The sequence below is a fragment of the Netta rufina genome (assembly GCF_964035555.1).
Source record: "Netta rufina genome assembly, chromosome: 3".
NCBI classification, from domain to species: Eukaryota; Metazoa; Chordata; class Aves; order Anseriformes; family Anatidae; genus Netta; species Netta rufina.
In genome coordinates, this window is record NC_140125.1 from 119,778,248 (window position 1) to 119,798,331 (window position 20,084).

The 20,084-nt window shown below is 43.3% G+C and overlaps 1 protein-coding gene across 3 annotated transcripts in view; it reads right to left on the bottom strand.

The window, feature by feature from the left end:
- Positions 1–20,084, bottom strand: part of FZD3 (frizzled class receptor 3) — a gene marked incomplete at both ends in the record, with an annotated part of 45,333 nt that overhangs the window by 4,450 nt on the left and 20,799 nt on the right. Inside the window, 2 exons of one of the 3 annotated variants that reach the window (XM_084284757.1) lie at positions 16,356–17,373; positions 19,035–19,231. In XM_084284757.1, the coding sequence (XP_084140883.1) occupies positions 16,356–17,373; positions 19,035–19,231 (1,215 nt within the window). Of the gene's footprint in view, positions 1–16,355; positions 17,374–19,034; positions 19,300–20,084 lie in introns of all 3 variants that reach the window. The other 2 variants (XM_084284759.1, XM_084284758.1) reach the window with 2 other exon arrangements.

A 20,084-nucleotide genomic window follows, 5' to 3' on the forward strand; every position in this document is an offset into this window, starting at 1 on the left:
GTTTCACCCAAGGAAAAGATATTAACAATTACCCAATATAAAACTACCCACCAAAATTAAGCTCTCAAAATTAAGCTCTCAAAAATTAACCTTATTATCCTGTTTCATAATGTGCAAATGTGGCACGAAGTGGAATAAATGGTGCGATTCATCACTTCTTAATGTAGGCAATGCTCAGGTAAATTTTTTTATTTACATGTAATGCTTGTCTGCCGGGCCAAGCCATCCCCAGCACAACCACCTGCCTGAGGTGCATTTGGTTGTAATTTTTGCATGAAGAATAAAATGACAGTTCTAGCACTAAAGCTTGGTGCTACAAAAGGGCATTTGTAGCTCTTGATCGAGTCTGATTGCGTTGTGTCAGAGCCATCAGGCGCTGTGATGTGCGGTACTGCTCGTACCAATACAGCATAAGCCCCTATTTCACCGAATAAAAGGTTTTAATTCCATGAAAATATTGTATTAAATCACTGATGTCAAAACTTTTTGGCCTGGTATGTTTGTGCTGGGTGTTACAAATAATTCCAGGTAAAAAATAGAAATAAAGAAATGGAGCAAATACCTTCAGGTGCAGCGAAGCACATCCTGCTCTCTGGCAAAACAAGTTAATAAACATCATTAAACATTTTTCTCCACCATAAGCTTCTTTGCACCAAGCCAGCAATTCAAGGAGGAGCACATATTATTCAGAAATCATTAGAACTGAAGTGACTGCACCTGCTTTAAACAATCTATATCTGTGGATTATGAGGCATTTGCAGTTATTAACATAGGAAAAACCCAAGCTGAGAGTCCCACTCCAGGAATATAAAACCATAAATATCAGATGCTTAAACCCAAAGCCTCCGAGCCCCTTTCCAAGCAGTCCTGATGTCATTCCAAGCCCCAAACGCTGCTATTTTCTTTCATTAAACACCAATAATCCTGATATTGAAATTGTAATTTGACCTGGAGTATCCAAACTTCACCTGCTCCTTTAGTGAAAGGCAGAATGTTCTCCAAAAGCACCTGCGAACTTGCTCTGCTTTAGGGCCCAACCACATCCAGGTCCCTGGCACCACGGAGCCGAGGCACCAGTGGCAGCAATTCCAGCCCCACCAAACATCTCGCCCTCCCTTACAAGCCATACAACTTCTATGTGTGAAGACGACAGTGAAAATTGGGAAATATCCCCAGTTTCTGCTTATCTTCTTGGAGAACGATGATGCAGGGGATATATAATAATATATCACGCACTCCTAGGGGCTGCAGACAAGCACTGCTACTTCACCTTCGTAAGCTCTCTGCAGAAAGACTCTGGAAAACTTGAGGCTAGAGAGAAGTCACCCAAATCTGGGGCAAAATGAAGAAAAAGTGAGACAGTCAGGTCTTCAGGTCTGTGGTGCCATATATGCTAATGGCACTTAATGAACTTTCAAGCTGCATTTAAAAAAAATTCAGGATATAAGCAAACATTTTTGAGCTTAAATACACGCACACTTCTTCAAGCACTACTTGGTCCTACCTCCTTAGGAGTGAAGATATGAGGAAACATCTAAAGAAACTGTATATACATTTGTTGTTCTTTCTTCTAGAAGTATTTCAGCTTAGGAATGAAAAATGATTGCTATTTTCAAAGTACCAACCCTGCAGTCTAGTGGGGAAATACAGTTTGGAAATCGAGAGGTGGCAAGAATAAGAAGTGTTTCTTTTAAAAGTGTATTCTCAGAGAAAATCTCTCTCCAGGAAGAGGCTGTGAATGAAAATGTGGGAGGCCTTTGATAAGAACAACAAAGAAATGGGCAAAAACTACACCACTGATATTGTTTGGTACAAGTATCAAAGTTCATCCCAAAAACATCCCAGAAAGCTAAACTATTGATGCAATTAAACAGAGAGAGAGAAGCTGAAATGCAATGTTGAGAATTAAAATGTGAACGTACAGCTTATTCAAACCTTCCTTGGTGAAACTTGATTTTACCCTCCCGAACACCAAGATACCAATATCTGAATGTGTAGCCACACACATATTCTGAACTCGTACACGAAATATTTCCCAAATAAAGACCTGGAGTTATCCTCTGGAGGAGCTACGCTGAGCAGCCCCACAAAGGCAGCCTGTCACCGTTTGGCTCTGCTTTGACACATGCCTGGTATGCACTTACTGCAGCTGGAAGCATCAAGAAGAGACGTAAGAGTATTTTATAAGGTGAGTTGAGTGTCCTTAGTTACATTTTTGGGTTATAAGATGTTGATGTTCTGCAGTCATTTCCATATGGCAACACGCTACTTCCCTCCACCCTTCATGCAGAGACGGGGAACATCCTCACACCCTTCCCCAGTGGAAGAGGATTTAGTTATTCAGGTTTCTAAGCAAATATCTAAAGGCGTACTCGCTCACAAAATACCCTTGGCACCTGCAGCACCATCCAGCTCAGCTCAGCTGCCCAATTTTAGGAGCTCAGAGTCAACCACAGATTCTGCTTTACACTAATTCCCCTCGAAATCAGACCTGCACGAGCATCGACTTCAGCTCCCAGCCTTGCTCTGTGAGCAGTCCAAGTTGCGAAAAGCTAATAAAAGGTTCCACCGTGCATCTAAAAATAGAGGGCGACTGTTTGAGCTACAAACACTTCTCTGCGTAGCAGCTCTCAGACATTACTTTTTTTGGCTCAGGAAAGCATGAATCACTTCAGCAAAGCGATGCCTTCAATATTTACAGATGGAGCTCCGCTGCAGATGCAGCCAACGAGGAAAAAACCTCAAAGTGACACCACTGGGTAGGTCGACAATGTATTATCAGCTGAAAGAACTGCGAAGGTCTACGGAATGATTTAATTCAGTCCTTTCTTCGGTTTCCCACTTGGCACTGTTGCTGCCCGCTTGGCATCATAGGTGTGGTTGATCACTCTTGAGCTGAGCTCTCCTCTTTGTCACGTTCAGGAGGCTTTCAGAGCACCTCGAAATGGTTCAGCTGGCTCAAAGCTAGAGACACAGCTCTCCTCTGGACCTTACGGAGCTGTGCTGAAGACCTTCGAGATGAAAACCTCTCCAAGAGGACAGGAGACTGGTGGTGCTGCTCCATCTTCCCCCGTACCTGATCGCCTCCCTGCGTCTCCCAGTGTCAACGCTTTGCTTCCCTGCCGAAGCTGCCAGTAGCAGGTGTTGGGAAAGGAGGTTAAAAACATCAATTTCAGCACTCCTCTGGGGAAAAACAATGCCGCTTTGTCCGTGTGCTGCTCGTTTAGGATGCTTATATAACTGATTTCTGAATATTTTCCCCTCCTGCCCCCGAACGATCAATCACGGTCGCTTTTTCGTGGCAGAGAGCAGCGGCCCCTTCCCGCTGCAGTGTATGAGCTCACAAATTAATGAGCTTGCTGCACATGGGAAGCGAAAGCACAAACCCAGCACCTGTCCCCCTCCTCTGGGGCACGGTTCCACAATAAGAGCGATCATTCGATATTTCCCTAAGGATCCAAAGCAATGAAATTCAAATTAACCCATCCTTTTGTTGGGAACAGGAGGAGTCGGGGGAAAGACCAAAGGGAACGTGATCCAGCAGCCTGGCTTTCAGAACCATTTCCATCACTGTCATGGCTTTGAAATTCAGAATATTACCCTGACGCTGCTTGTTCAATGCAGCAGCATTTTTCTCTGCAAACTCAAATTGTTTTCCCAGTTTATTACGATCTTGCAACTCTCCTGTTTTACCCAACAAGCAAACAAGGATCCACGCAACCACTCTGGCTGCCAGGCAACACAAGTAGGAGAATTGAGAAACTACAAGCAGCTATAAAACAGTGATGGCCAAGCTGATTTATCCCTCGTTTAAGAGCTGCTGAGGAAGCCAGCACGTCCTTCAGCAGCTTCAGAATGGTTCAAATCTGGGTGAGGCAGTCACACCAGGATCAGGAGACTTCCCCACATCTGAAAGAAACAAAAGGAGACTTTTCCGGCTCTAAATATCAAAAGCCACATGGCTCAGATGGCATCTAGACCGTCCCGAGCAGGATAAAAACGAACATTCAGGGCCCGGAGCGCCCAATTTCCGAGGTTGCTGCTGTCCCAGGAGAACACTGCTGCCCCTTGTTTCTTGCTCCCATTTGCTCTTTCCTCGGCTGCAGAGGCATGAAAGTGCCATCCATCAGCTTTGCCCCCTGGCTCACAGCAAAACAATTAAATGGTTAGAACAATTACGGAAAAGCATTACAAACCCTTCTCCAGAATTGCTTAATAACTACCGAGCGGCTGTATAACCGGAGTGGAAGCAAAAGCAAAGCCATCAGCCTGTGCAGGACTGGGGCCAGCAACAGCTCAGAAACCTCACGCAAGCTACAAGTAAATAAATAAATAAGGCACTGTAATAAAAGCTGCAAAATTACCATCTTAATGGGCTATCAGCTGTTCGGGGGGGAATTTATTCGCTTTTAACACAGAAGTGTTAGCTCGGGTACTGCAGATCCACGCCAGCGTGCTGAACTCATCTGAAACACATTTTTTTTCCAAGAATTCCATCTAAGTGCCCCAAAAATGCATCCTTATGAAGGCTGTCTCTACAGGACAGCTAAAATGCAATGAATTTTAGGAGGATTTCACTTGAAGACAGGAGGCTACGACCTCGAAGATCTTGCTGCTGTCTTGCAACAACCTCAGGACACGCTGGTTCTGCGGCTCCAGGAAACAGCTTCTGGGAGAGGAGAATCAAGGGAAAGCTGCATCTCCGCGGAGCTATCAGGACATCTTGTCCTTTGTGGCTTTATCTTGAAGTGGAAGACAGCATTCAATCACAGCAAGTAATTTGTTAAGTGCTAGCCAGGGTTTGTAATTAGAGAGCTTGCCCAAGCACCCGCCTTCTGCTTTTTTACCCTGGAACTGGTGTCAGGAGTTTCTCAGCACCAAAGGCAGGCGTTAAACATCAGCAATAAGGCTTCGTGAGTGCACCACCATGAGAGAATTGTCCCTTCTCTCCTTCTCCTGTGGTTGTACCAGCTGAAGTTGGGCACGCTCTGCAGAGAGAAAAACAATCCAACAATTCCCCCCCCCAGCACAATTTATGATTCCTTTTATTCCTCTTGCCATTGAATAGAAGAATCACGTCGCAGTTCCTGGGCACGTTCCTCATGCTGGGTCATTTCAGACCCTCTCCCGAGCACCCCGTGAGCTGTAGCTGATGTAACACCTCCAAGGAACCTTTTTTTTCTTCCCTTGCAGACCTGTGGCTAAGGCAGGGATTAAAATGACAGGCTATCACTTCAAGTCGAGACACGACTCATCCACAGGTGTCTAAAACACAGGAGGAAACAAATATCTTTTTCTTAAATCTCAATGTTCACCAAAAAAAGATGCAAAAACAGAGGTTGTGGGCTAAAACGAGGCAACGCATTGAGAGCTGAAACAATAATTTATCAGCAAATGCTGGTTTACTGGCACCCACCACACTCTGCTTGAAGATTAAGCCAAGATGAAGGAGATGCTGACCTGAATTACTGGCAAATCTCTCAGATCGGGGATTCCAAGGGGGAACTGCAGACAAACCAGGGGGTTTGTCTGCATTTGGCAGATTTGTCCCATAGCCAGAGCTCTCTGTTGCCATTCAGAAACACAAGCAGCATTCTGACTTCAGATATCAGCACTTAATTTGGAATTAAACAGTGAGTCAGGCAAACAGAACAAACCAGAAATCTACTGAACCAGAAAAATCTGATTTCCGTCAGCTCTGCTGCTGACAGGATATTTGGATTCAGATCTTTGGCATTATTGACTCTTTCTTAAATTTATTCAATTCTTGCAAGACAAAATTCAGCAAGGTTACTAGAGCCAAGCTTGGAACACGTCCCCACTCCCAAATCCTGCTGCCTAGGTGCAGACACTTGGCATTAAGACGGGCTGAAAGGAGGATCCTTGGTCAGGCCAAGCCCCGAGCTGCAGCACAGCAGCAGCACGCCAGCCATTCTGCAACCCATCCTGAAATCGTGAGCTCCTCCCCGCCTCCAATTTCTCACCTAATTTTCTCCTTTCCAATTAAGTTGAATTCACAATCACGGTATCAGCACTGCCATTTGACCTCAGCAGCTCTTCTCCTTGTCCAGCTGGGTTTCTAAAACCCGAACTGCATCCCTTCTTGCTCTTCTTTTGCAAGGCTACGCTCCTACACCCTCCTCCTCCAAAACAAGCTCTAACAGAGCCGTCTTTCTGGCACCCTTTCATTACTTCTCATTTATTTATTTTTTTTCTTTTTTTTTTTTTTACAGCCTTTTTGGAGCCAACACGATGCAGTCAGCCCCGTAACACCGTGCCGGAAGAAACTGGCTGCACACGAGGCGCGATTTGTTCCAATGCTGGTGCTGAGTGAGTAATTGCCGCGCTGGGAAATTGCTGCAGATGAAACCAGGAGCAACAGATTAGGGCAATTCTGCAAAGATCCAAACATCAGCCAAACCACAGCTTCAAGCACAAGCAGAGGAGTTCAGGGGAGAAGAAACAAATATTTTTTTTTTTTTTAGCACACGTGGTTGGATAAAACATTTCCCTTTTTCTCCACAGCCAGAAGCTCTGCGTGTGTTAGTCTGGAGGTCTTTTCCAAATTATAGTGTGAACGGAATATTAACCATCATTTACATGAGCAGGGTGCTTGGCACAACAGACCCACAGCTCCTTGCAGCCTCAGCTACTCTCAGGTGCAACACGAAGAGCTCTTAATGCCCTATTTCATACAATCACAGAAAAATTAAGGCTGAAAAAGCCCTCTAAGATCATCTGGTCCAACCATCGCCCTACCCCCAATGTCACCCACTGAACCATGTCCCCAAGCACCACGTCCAGCCTCTCCTTCTACTCAAACCCCCTCTTAATTCTCTCCTAAAACAGCTGCTTCAGGATTAGAGATGGAAGCCTTTCAGATATCCAAGCTGAGCTCTTAACCACACACAATAACGCATTTTCAGACAGACAAATCCCAAATTTCAACCAGGAGCAGCAGCACAGTCTGCTCAGAGACCCAGCACTGGTTCTGGAGCATTCTGCTCCTGGCAGATGACACGTCCTGAGTTTTGATATCGATTATCAGTCTGGGCACTTACCAGCTTTGGGTTCATACCTCAACTCTCCTATGCTGAAAGTGTTGTGATGTGGCCCTGTTCCTGGCATGTTTAGAGCAAACCAGTAGTTTTAACACAACTCAACATTAAAGGTCATGTATATTAATTTCATACATACTAAATTCATAAATTTCATATTAATAAGGAAATAACACATAAACAAGTAAAAATCCCTATTACTACTAAGAGTATAAAACATGAATGGCAAATGTGAATAAGGCATTTTGTAGGAAACCCAAATACAGTCTTATTTATATAAGAAGACTATTATTTATATAAGAAGACAGTCTTATTTATACAAGAAGAATACAATAAAGCATTCTTGTGTTCTTCAATTGGATTTTGAAGCTACAGCTGATTTTTGAGCAGGCTCAGCTGGTGTGGAAAGCCAGCCTTGAGAGATGTTGGGAAGAGATACTGGGTACTGTGCCCTCTGGCTGCATTTACTTTTCTGAGAATCAGAGCAATTCAGAGCAGTAATTGGGGGAGGATGATGCTGGGGAGCACCGCTTGTTCCCATGAATAATTTAAAACTCAAACTTGAAACGTGCGAGGGCCTTTTTTCTTTTCTCTGCATTTTCATGCTATTTAGCCCCGCCACGGCTAAGCCAAGCGGGTGTTTCACAAGATTAAGGCACAGAGAGAGAGCATGGCAAGAAATCTGGACAAGTCTTATAGGTGAGCTTAATTTACACACCTAATTGCATTCCACCATGAAAACAGAGCTACTATTTTTAAGTACAGTTCTAACAAGATTAGAAAAAATACTTTAATGGAGAGAATAAATATTTTTCTATTTTCTTTCTATTAACTGCCTTTCTACTTACAGGTAGTATTCTGAACTGGACTACACCAAACCACTGAACATCTCTCACAACCCTGACGGTGAGGCTGAGCTGGCTGCCCACGTAATCCTGTGGCACTATGGAGATGGTGGCTGGAGTTACAGCTTCCTGAAAAGCTTTCAGAAGAAAAACTGTTAGTGGTGTAACTGTCAGAGCTGCTAGCCCAATGATATTGCAATACGATAGGAGCACCTTCCGGGATTGAAGTTTTAGAAATTTCTTGCAAACAAATAATGAGATGATGGAAATCCACATGGGGACAGGACTAAGCACACAGAGGTGCGCAATCTCGTGTCTCTGGGCTGGCAGGACAAGCCCTGCAGTAGTCAAGGGAGGCTACAGAGAGCCCAGCAAAAGCCACCCAACTGAAATTCACTTAGCATTCGCTGAGATTTTGGCAAAATGTACAGTCAACGCCAAATTAAAGATCTATCTGCAAGCCGGTCTACAGCTATTTCAACAGGACTGTGCAAAATCTCAGTGCGACTCTGAAACCAAGTGATAGGAGTCATAATTACCAATGAATGCATCATTCTTTACAATTTTACACCTTTGCTGAGGTGGCTAATGCATGTACTGCAACAGACTTTTACCACTGACTGGTGCCTCAAAGCCAGAGAAAACAGAGCTCCTGACTTCATGGCTTTGCTGCCGTGTTAATAGCCGTGAAAGCCATCAGTGGAAAAAGATCCCTTCCCTAATAATCAGAATTAAAAGCTGCTGTAGATATATAGCATTTATTATAAAGAGATTTGAATGAAATTGAAAACTCAAAAGAGGCGAGATCTGACCTCCTTGGGCAAGCGGCCTTCAGCAGAATGGTGAATAAAAAGAAAATCTACCCCAAAAAATGAAAAGGTGACCTTGAGGAGTCACATGCAGGTACATGGCCAGCTCAGCCTGGCTGAAGATAATGGCTGAGAAGTCAACGTTTCCCTTTGTCTCTACTTCAGCCAACCCAATTTAAAAAAAAAAAAAGAAAAAGAAATGACTCACGTGAATGACATGATTGCTTTCACTCAATATGTTAATTGACTGGAAATCTTATCTCACCTTGGCGTGCATATGAGAATACACTGCATCCTCTGCAGGATTTATCAGCCCTCTATGTGCAAGGAGTGAGCACTGATTTACTAAGACTAAAAATAAATCTAAGATATTGGCTGGGATATATTCTTTTTCCTATGTCCGTAAAACAAGCGAAATTCACTGACTCACCCCTAGAAAACGACGTAATCCGGTGATTACTATTCTTTTGCTGAGCTGACATTACTTTTGTTTTTGAAAGAAGTCGAGTTCATAATTCGGATTTGCTCAGTCTCTTCTGAGTAAACAGCAATATGGAAAATATGTTTTTACCTCACTTTTTTTTTTGGAGGACAGAATAATTACGTTCAACAAGCAAGAAGCAATTCCTGAGGGCAGATTTAAGCAAATCCATTACCTCTTCTAAGAGGAATTCTAAACAATAACTAATGAAAAAGAGGGAGGAGGAGAAATCTAGGTTTATAGACATCTTTAAATATATTCCCTTTATGCCTGTGCCACACACAAATGGTGCTAAGACATTTCTCAACAAAGCCTCTTTTCTTTAGCCAGCTCAGAGCACTCCCCCGCATGTTTCTGAAGCCCCACTGTAACACAGATGGTAAAACAGCTGAGACATTTCGTATTTAAAAAGATCACGGTAAAACCCCTGATTAGGGAAGAAATTTGGGAAAAAAAATGGAAAATGCAGTGTATGGCTGCAAAGAAAAACGGGGAAAGTCCATCCCAATGCAATTTGTACCCCAAAAAGCAGGCTCTGCGTCTCAACAATTACTTCTTGTCAGTGTTTTTGGCAAGATGTTTGCAAGCCCCATCTTTTCTTCTCTTTGGTCCGTGTGTGCGATTGTTCTAAAGCATTTGTGCATGAAAATAAAGCCTGTGTCAACAGGGGTTACACTTCACTCACAGGGCAGCCATGGGAAAAGACAGCCTGCTGCAAGAGCATTTCTTAAGTGCATGCGAGACAACTTTGCCATTGCAAAATTTTAAATCCTTTCTGTAAATTTAAATTTCTATCGAGATTTTTTTTGGGAAAAAAAAAAAAAAAAGAAAAGTAGATTATTCTGTGTGTATTAGAACCAAATCCAGGCTGCAAAACCGGAGCTGAAAGTTCAGCAGCCCGTCCCTGGGTCTCTTCTGCTCCTCTTCTTTCGAAGACAGCAGCACGAGCTGCGAGGATCAGCAGAGGGAAGGAACTGCAAAAAGCAGAGGACTGAGCGCTCCCATACACCTGGCTCGCAGCCTACCAGCACGTTACCACCGGGGTCGCTTCTCAGTTGGCAGCCGTTCATAAGAAAGCTCCCCCGTGTTGAAAGGGGTGTGCACGAAGCTAGGCGTAGTCTCCGGTTTCAGCAACGTTCCTGCGGTGTTTGTTCAGGGCAGCAGGCGGAAAGGAAAGGAAAAAGGACGAGCCCGCGCCAAGAGGGAATTAAGCTCACTTGGAAGCGTTTCCCCTCACCCCCATTACGCGGGCAAGCTTTAGAGAAGGATGCAAAGCAAGCAGATGAAGCCATTCCTAATTGCCAGCGATCCGAGAGGCTGAAATGAAGAGATGCTGATCTCAAGTGTTAATTTCCACACGTCTAAACTGACCTCGAAAATTTACAGTAAGAAACAAAATCGATCAGATCAAAACATCTTTGAAAATGGGAAACGGAGTCAACAAATCCTTGAACCTAAAAGTATCAAAAGAAGTATCAGAAGCTGGGATTAATGCTAATATTAAAATAATTTCTCTGCTATTAATTGTCAAGGCATTGAAATAAGCTCTAACGTGGCTCAGCTGAAACATTAACAGAAATATATTAGCAAGCTTTGTTCTCCTTTGTGCCTGCACTAGATACATATAACTGCCACCGACAGACAAGAGGCACTATTAAGGAAACATTCCTCCCTTTTAAGCTGCTGGTATCTTAGGTAACCGCAATTAATCCTCTCTTTTCTATCTGACACCAGCAATGAACACAAGAGAGTGGATGAGCACTCCCATGGTCGGGAGCAGCCCGTCTGACATCGCTGCACGGCGAGACTGGAGCCTCGTCTCCGCGTGCAACAGATAAAGCAGGGAGGAAAAAAAAGAGCCCGGACTGACTGTCTGTTGCTGCTGCTGATAGAAATGACATTCAGCACTACATCTTCTGAAAGCATCGCTCTTAATGGTTAACTCCCTAAAAAAAAGTCAAGGAGGTTTTAATTTTTTAAAGGTAAGATCGCAAGGAAAATAGAAAAGGTTTATAGAGATAAGCATAGTTAACCAGGGAAAGGGAGGGACAGAAAAAAAAGCCAAATCCCAATCCCTCCTCTCCCTGCCCCCAAAAATACCCCTCAAATTCTCCAGCAAAACTCCTAACATCAATATATTTAAATAAGAGCAAATGTGACCTCTTCACCCAAGCAAAATCTTAAGGCAGGGTACAATTCATCTGAATAGCCAACAAATCACTCTAAAAGTGCCCATTTCTACCCGAGGCAGAGCAAAGGAAGCGAGCATGACTGGCTCAGATGGAGACATCTGAAATTAGATAAATGGGGATTAATGACAGGTCCCTGTTATTTTACTTCTGAAATTCCACTGCTTTATATGAGGCCAAGCCCAAAAACTGAAGACGCAGATGACAAAGTGGGGCAGACACTGTGCATGTGCCCAGTGCTGTTCACAGCTTAAGTCTGTCAAAAACAGACCCCACAGCTGCATCTCCGTATTTCAGAGCCTTGCATCTCTACATGCTGTCTTGTCACTGCTTTTCCTTCTGGTTCTGGGCTTAGGAATCTACCTGGAATGTCCTGCAACAATGACTGGACAGTCAGCACCCAGCACAAAACCGAGCTCCTAATGAAAATAAAAAAAAAAGAGTGAGTTTACAACACACAAAACTGAACTTATCCTGCTATCAAGTCTTCCCCATCTACAGCAAATCCTGTGTGCTACCCACATCTCCTTCCAACCTTCTGAACTTCTAAACACCATCGACAAGATAAGCAGGCAGCACCACGTTTCCTCTTAGCACTGAAACATTTCAACCCAACGAAACTTTTTGCCCCCATGGGTGGGCAAGTTACGCGTATCGCATCACAAGCAAAGATAATTCACGTTCCGTTTCTCAAGGACTCGCAGTAGGGTAGCAAATATCTTTGAAATAGCTTTTTTCTTCTCTTTAATATCTAAATGAGATGTCTTTCCCACCAGCGCAGTGCCTAGCCCAGCCCTGAGGCATTTGCGAAAGCTCCGGAGAGTCTGTTTACACTCGGATTGCACAGAAACGTACCTTCACTCAAGACCTTCTTTATTATTTTGCTTGAAACCTGATTTTGTGGATCAGTCCAATTAACCTTTTCAGGCCTAAACTACCTTAGACAGTTCAATTACGTGGGTAATAAAAGAGGTAAAAGCTTTTAACATCCATTAACTGCCATTCCAAGAGAGCCAGGCTGTGTCGACCACGTGAACTCCTACTTTTCCTAAGAGGAATGCACATTGCAACCATCCTTGGAGACAGCCTTACATCGCTATCTATTCCACTTTGTAGCCAAATTTATCTTGAAGATGTATTTCCATGAACTGGGGCAGGTCGCCGTGTCCCAGTTTGATTTGCTTTGTTATCGCCCAGGGGAACAAACCTCTGCTGGTCTCCTTGTACAGAACAAAACGCCGCTGTGCCTGGAGATCAGGCACATGTAACGGTACCTAAATGCACCTCAAGCTTCTTTAACCCTTTTACTCTACTTTTTACCTGATCTCAGATATGTTTGAGAAGAGATTTCTGATGCAGAGGTGAACTTCCAGCTTTTATGGCAATGGGAATTCAGACTGGACACGGTCCTGGGCTGCCCCTTCCTGAGCAGTGGGGTTGGAGGAGGTGATGTCCAGAGCCTCCTCAACCCGATGGATCCTGCAAAGGGACTGGCCAAAATCCCAGCCCAGCCCAGCACCTGAATTCGCTACCAAGGCACAGCACGTTCCACCAACACACAAGATAGAAATTGAAAAGGAACAAAGGAAAGCAAAACCAGCAGCTAACCGGGTTAGGATTCAGCCTGAAAAGCCAAGGCAGTATCAACAACGTGCTACGAATGGCCAAAATTATCAAGGACAAGGTGATGACAGTCACATTGGACATTTTCTCAATGATAAAGGCTTAAAGCTTGACTCTGCATTAGGAGCAGGCCACCTCTCTCACAAAAAGAACCAGCAGGAGCAGTAGAAAAACACATAATCACACCCAAACAGATGACTAGATGGGATTATTTTGTGCTTGGCATGCGTCATGCTTCCTTGCTTTTCTCCCTTCCTTCTGCACCTTATCTCGATACCAAATTGTACCGTGCACTTATGAAAAAGATCAAATTTGAGTGATCAGGTCAGAATTTTAAGGCACACGGCCCAGCTACAATGCTGCGTGCTCATGATGGGGGTACCGGGCTCTATACTAGGGAAAATTAATTTCATTTTCTGCAGTACAAACTCATCGTCCTCTAAAACAAAAATCCATTTCTGAGGCCAAACGTGAATTTCTTTTTTAAGTCATGAGTGAAAATTGGGATAGCAACAAAAAATTCAGCTTTCATTTGAATATTATTGTGCTGAAAGTAGATTACAAGGCACTGCTTCCCCGTCAAGAAAATGAACGCACTGACCTTGGTGAGATTGGAAGGGGATGGGCTACAACATTTTTAGGCTGCTAAAATTCATTTGTGAGCCACACAAATGAATATTTCTGGTAACTACTTACTCAATTTCCCGTTATGCATACTGAAAGATGGATGATCTAACACAGAAACCTTGGTATTTTAAACTCATTGAAGAATGAGTTTAAAATTTGGGTTTACAGGACTTAAAAAATGAGTTTAAATTTGCCCAGGCTGACACAAAACTCAGCTCCCTGAGTTCTTCGCTCTCCCAAATGTGTTTAAATCGTTAGACATAAAAAAGTGCACATCCCTGCAGTGGGCAAAGTGCACCTCAATTTCTTAATCCTTAGATACACCAAATATACTGTAAATAAACCCAGCCCCTCAATGTACTGGTTGGCTTTTCCTTGCTAAAGGAGACTCGAGGAAACAATATTTCCTCTCCTTGACTTTTGATGGGTCATCCTGGAGCCATCCTTCCCCATCCTTCTTTCGCTTCCCCCAGCACCTCGGAGGGGCAGGGCAGGGTAACACCAGCTCCTGTTTGTCCTCCACCTCCTCCTCCAAGAGGGAATATCGATTTCCTGCCTTTGTGGGGAAAAAAAATAAAGACTTATTTCTATGGGCGAGCTTTACGCTGGTCAGATTAATGGAAAGAGCAGGAATGGCACGAATCTAATCCTGTAAGGCTGGACAGAAGAACAAAACATTTCACAAAGCAGATGCCTCCCAGATCCAACACCGTGATACGCAGCCAGGTCAACCCAGGAAGCATCCAGGCAGCCAGAAACCCAGGTCAAAGCATAAAGGTATCTTTTTGTTTTCTCCATTTTGGGGGCTATTTAGTTCCAGGTGTTGGAAAACGTGTGCCAATGCAAGGAGCAGATTCCAACTACCACGACTCCATCTAAGCCATGCACGTAAAACTTACTCCCACTGAGAAATCAACTGCTACTCTCTATTTAGGAAAAACTAATACAGAAGCAGCTGCTATTCTAATTTCAGGACCCAAAATTCAAATATTTAAAATTAAATATCATCAAGGCTTAAAAAAAACCATGGTGTTATTTTGCAAGTGAGTGATACTCTCTAGAAAGCTTTAAATTCTCCCCTCATTTAGTAATTTATTTTACTTGCACGAACTAAGCATAAAATGATTTTTCCCCACTGCTTTGGAAATTTGTTTTAATTACAAGTCTGGGCAGTGTAATTGGGGAAGCATGTTTAGCTCACACAAAAAAAAATTGGATGGGTTAGAAGAAAAATCCTCCTAACACTCCCTCAGCTCTACGGGTCCTTCAACCCAATTTGACGTGAATGAAACCATTATTGTTCTTTTGACTCCTGCTGAGCCATTATGTTAACGGTTTTCCAGAAACCTGGGTAGCATTTTCCTACATGTGTTCATTATTCCACCAGCCAGGATTTGGGTCCTTACACAGCAGAGGTTTCAACATTTAAAATACTTTTTGTTCTACGTTTTGAGAAAGCAATACGCGTTTCAGATTGGTGTATGGGTGGGGAGTTGGAATTAGCTGAGAAAACTCTGTCCCCCTCTTTCCCTCTTTTTAGGCAGCAATCAATTTAACATATTAAAAACTGCAGCAATGAAGAGTCAATCAAGCAAATGAAACTGAACACACCCACTGAGAGATATTTCCTGCCATAAAAATGCTCCCACATTGGATGGAAGAGTCACACCCTAATAAAATTTAACAGAGAAAACAATAAAAAGGGTTAAAAGGTAATAAAAGGATTATTATCAAGCTACATAAACTAAGCCAAACCTTTAAGTGATATTTTATTGCATTAAAATGCGAGCTCTGATGACCCAGCTGGTGTTTTAACTGCTTTAGAGCCAAAATAATAACTTTTTTTTAAAAAAAAAAAAAGCTTGTGCAGCTATGTACTTGATGGTTGCTGTACAATCTTCCTGAAATAAAGTTATTTTCTGCATCTTATTTGAAAACATTTAATAAATACCATTCAAAAACCAATTTGCTACTTTGGCTCCAAAAAGGAAAGCAGGATTCAAGTAATTGATACTTCCACAAATACTTTCTTTGCAACGGCACCAACGTAAGTGACATAAACAGGGGACAGTTTGGTATCTAATGCTGTTCCTGTGACAACTCAGTTAAACACAGAGGAGGTACACGTAATTTTCTTTACCAACCAGCACGGATGAGCTGTAACCTCTGGTTTTCATCAGAAGACATTTCAAGTAAGATTTTATGTTTCTGACACATGCATAGATTGCTTTAAAATGAGCACAGAATTGCTTTAAAATGAGCACAGAACCCGCAGGCTGATCAAGGCAACAAAACCATTACAGAGAAATAGCACTCAAAAAAGCAGTAAGGAGGCTGATGACAACTGAGCTTAAATGCCAAACTCCTTCCGAGCAGAACTTCTACCACATATCTAAAGGCCAGAAATAAACTCATTAAGATGTGTTCCTGAAGTCGGTTTAAAATAGCATCTTATATCCTGTGTAGGTACCATATGGACCAGAAACTCCAAAGCTATTAGCTATAAAAAGAAGCACCACGCAGCTGATGCAAACCTCCAATTTCCCAGCAATATTGAGTCTTCCAGAAGGCCCAAGACATCATCCAAATACCTTGAGAATGAAAAGAAACTTCCCCTGTAGGAAGAGCAGCACTTTTGAGTTAGGGATGACAATTAAGGCTTAGCATAAAGCCTCAATATCCGGTTTCTGCACTCCTGAAATGTCTCGTATCGATTTTCTCACCTGGTAGGGGCACGGGATGTGATACTCCCTGCAGCGTTCTTGAATCCACGTCGTCTCCCACACACCTCGATAAGCCTGCTCATAGAAATAGCAGCCAATTACAACCAACAGTGGCACGAGGTACAGAACACTGAACACGCCAATCCGGATCATGAACTTCACTAGCTTGTCCTGGTTCTCTTTTTCTAACGGGATTTCAATGCGAACCCGATTGAGAGAGATAATGCCAGCTAGCAGGAGGGAAACTCCGACAACAACATAGAGGCAGAGGGGTGCAAGGACAAAGTATCTCAATGCATCCACATCATAGAGGCCAACAAAACATACGCCGCTAATATTGTCACCTTCAATTTTATTCATTGCTAAGAGGATGATGGTGAGAGTTCCCGGAATGCCCCAGGCACTGGCGTGGAAGAGCAACGCTTTCTTCTCGATCGCTTCGCTGCCCCATTTTGGCACGGCTGCCAAGAACCACGTGATGGTGAGAATGACCCACCAAACACTGCCAGCCATGGTAAAGAAATAGAGCACCATGAAAAGCATGGTGCAAGCTTTGTTGTGAGAGCCCTGGGTCACCGTGGAAGCCTTGTACTGGGCAGGGCTTGATGCATTACACGCTACTCGGTCTTCAAGCAGAAAGCCAATGAAGAAAATTAACGACACCATCATGTAACAGACAGCGTAAAATATGATCGGTCTTTCGGGATAGCGAAATCTTGTGACATCGATCAGAAAAGTTAAAAAGGTAAACAAGGTAGCAGAAAGGCAGACGATGGAGATCACTCCGATGAAGTAGCGAGCAAAGGAGAGCTCCTCACGACGAAAGTACATATTTGGGCAAGGAGGGGAACAGTCCCGTACCCTCAGGAAAGAGTAACCCAGGTCGGGGTCGATTTTCAACTCTCGAGGACACCAAAAGCCATAATCCCTCTGCACTGCCATTGGGGCCTCTTCTGTGGGCTCCCCACCTAAACTGAGGTCAACGAGGCGAGGATACGGCTCATCGCAATCCGGGAATCTAGAAAGGAAGACAAGAATTATTTACAAGAAATACACACACACTCTGCAAAGCCCAGCAACATCATTTATGTGTCTGCCTTTAGACACATGGACTGGAGAGAAAAAGTTCATCCAAATAATGGGTAACGAGTGAAATACCACATTATACATAAAGTCTAGAACTTATTTTCCCAGACTTCAGTGGATGATGAAACTACACAAAATAAAACAGAAATAAAAGGATAAGGTGCTTATTGGGGCCTTAAGCATAAAGGTGAGGATACAAAATCCATCTCAGCAAGTCTCTAAATTTAGGTTTACTGTAAACTCAAATGACATGCTTGAGGAAGAACGACTTTATAAAACATTTTAAACCCCTTCCCTATGCTACTGCACTAGCTATCAGACAGGATAGTGAGCTAGCTAGACCAAAAAGCCAACCTAGCACTGCTACTATCATTAACAAATTGGAATTATGATGAAGATTCTGCTGCAGTTAGGTAAAACTGATGGCAGGCTAAGGTTTGCTGGAGATGCAGTCCGAAGTTTTAAAGGAGAGACTGGAGGGATTCCACGCATAGCTGCCTCTGCCAGATGTTATCTCCTCAGCAAGCACAGCATAAGCTAAACGTGCAGGTTCCTCTGCCACAGTTCATGTTCTGGCACTCTAACAGTAACACAGAGAAGCTTTGGTAGCTTTATATCTGGTTTTGAAATTTCACTACTGGTGTGGGCCGTACCTAAAGGACCCAGGCACCCGTTTGGAGCACAGGCTAAGAGCAATCTTTGATCCAGATTATCAGCACCTAGAAGCATCCTCTGACTTAACTCTGTTGCTAAAAGAAGTTTTTCATCCTCTGCTATCAACTGTAAGAGAGACTATTTCTTCCTGACCGTGTTCCTGTACTTTATTAGCTGTTACAGTCACTTATTAGAAAAAAAATCAGAAAGATATTGCTTTCATTTACACATATATTCTGTTTCAAGTAGATTAGAACATCATCAAATCCTTTGCTCACAGAATCAAAGAATATCCTGAGCTGGAAGGGACCCACAGGATCACTGAGTCCTGGCTCCACACAGGCCCACCAAAACTCAAACCACACGTCTCAGAGAGTTGTCCAAATGCTTCTTGAACTGAGGCAGGCTCAGTGCCGTGACCACTTCCCTGGATTTGTGTAACTAAAAGCTGAAAACGTCTCTCCATATGTGCTCAACAAGAGGTAGAATCTCTGAAAACAGGGGTTTTATACGCTCTGCAAAACCAGCCAGCTTCCCCTTCAGAGAAAGGGGCTATTAATCTCCAGCGTGTGTAACTTTGCAGAACTCTCAGAGGAATTTTGAGCAGTGACATCCATTCTGCTTTGGTACAGCAAAGAAAGCCAGGTCTGCAGATATGGCAAAGAAGAGGAAAACTAGATTGGTAAATTCATTCCTTTAATACGCACGCACATCTTACAGCAATTGCCTACAGAAATTTTCAATTCATCTCCTGGGCAGATGATAGAAACATGAATTCAGTTTCCTCCCCAGGAAACGAGCTGTGACACAAATGGAAGGGAAAATAAGGGCACTGGTAATGGAACACGTTAAAACTGTCCGTTTTAGTATGATCTGGGATGTTTTATGATCTGAAATGTTGCTCTGGGATCCTGAAAGAAACAAGGCAGGTTTGCTCACCTGGTACACTCCATATCCTCGGGCCACGAGACCCCAAACATCTCCATGAGTTTGGAGCACTCGCTGTATGCCCTTTGACAGAGCCTGCGGCACGGCAGGGTGACGCGGCCGTACTCCATGCACACGGGAGCGTAGAGGGCGCACAGGAAGGGTCGAAAATCTCTGGAGCATTCCAAATTCACCATCGGATGAAATGGCTGGAAAAGAAAAAGACAGAATTCAAAAGCTTCAAACGGCAGCTTTTGTAGAACATTTCAGCAGGAAGCTGTAATTTGACTAATGAGGTGTTAGGGCTTTCACAACCAGAACCTTCTTTTTCTGAACTTTTCCTGCTGGAAGAAGTGATCATCATAATACAGCACTTACGCATTTTTAGGAAGGCAGGCAAGTAAGAAGCCTGGGGACAGTGACAAAGACTCACAAGGGACATTTACGTACTCAATTTGCATCAAAATCGATGGGAATTAGACAGCTAAACACCTCTGAGGATTCAGGCTCAGGCTCACACCCTCCAATAAATGTCGCATGCACTTCTTTGCACTGCTTGGTTAAATGACGGACGGCATGAATGGCTAAGTGCTTATTTAGAGGGATAATATGATGAAAAAAAAATTCAATTGACCAGACCACAATCTGAGGAGTATCAGACAATGCAACACTCCTTCACAGTACGGAAATAAAACACATTGTGATTTTTTCAAATACGATTTTCGTGTCCCTACACAGTAACTGTAAATCCTACCTCTATTCCTTCAATATTTTCAGCAGGGCAGCAGAGTGAAGCTACAGCAGGTATGCCTCTTTCTACCTAATCAACAGAAATCTCTGAAATGAAAGCTGGAAGGAAATGAATGAGAGCAAAGAAGTGGTGTCTTGTGCTACTCGTTGCCTTGTAGCAGGTTTAAGTCGCGGTGGTAGCGGCGACAGAAGCACTTGGGAGCACTGAGAGAAAATCGATCACAAACAGCCAACGTGTAGCTGTTCTTAAGCATTTCTGAAGGTAAGAAATAAGGAAAGAAATAGAACAGAGATTTGTGACTTCATGAAAAG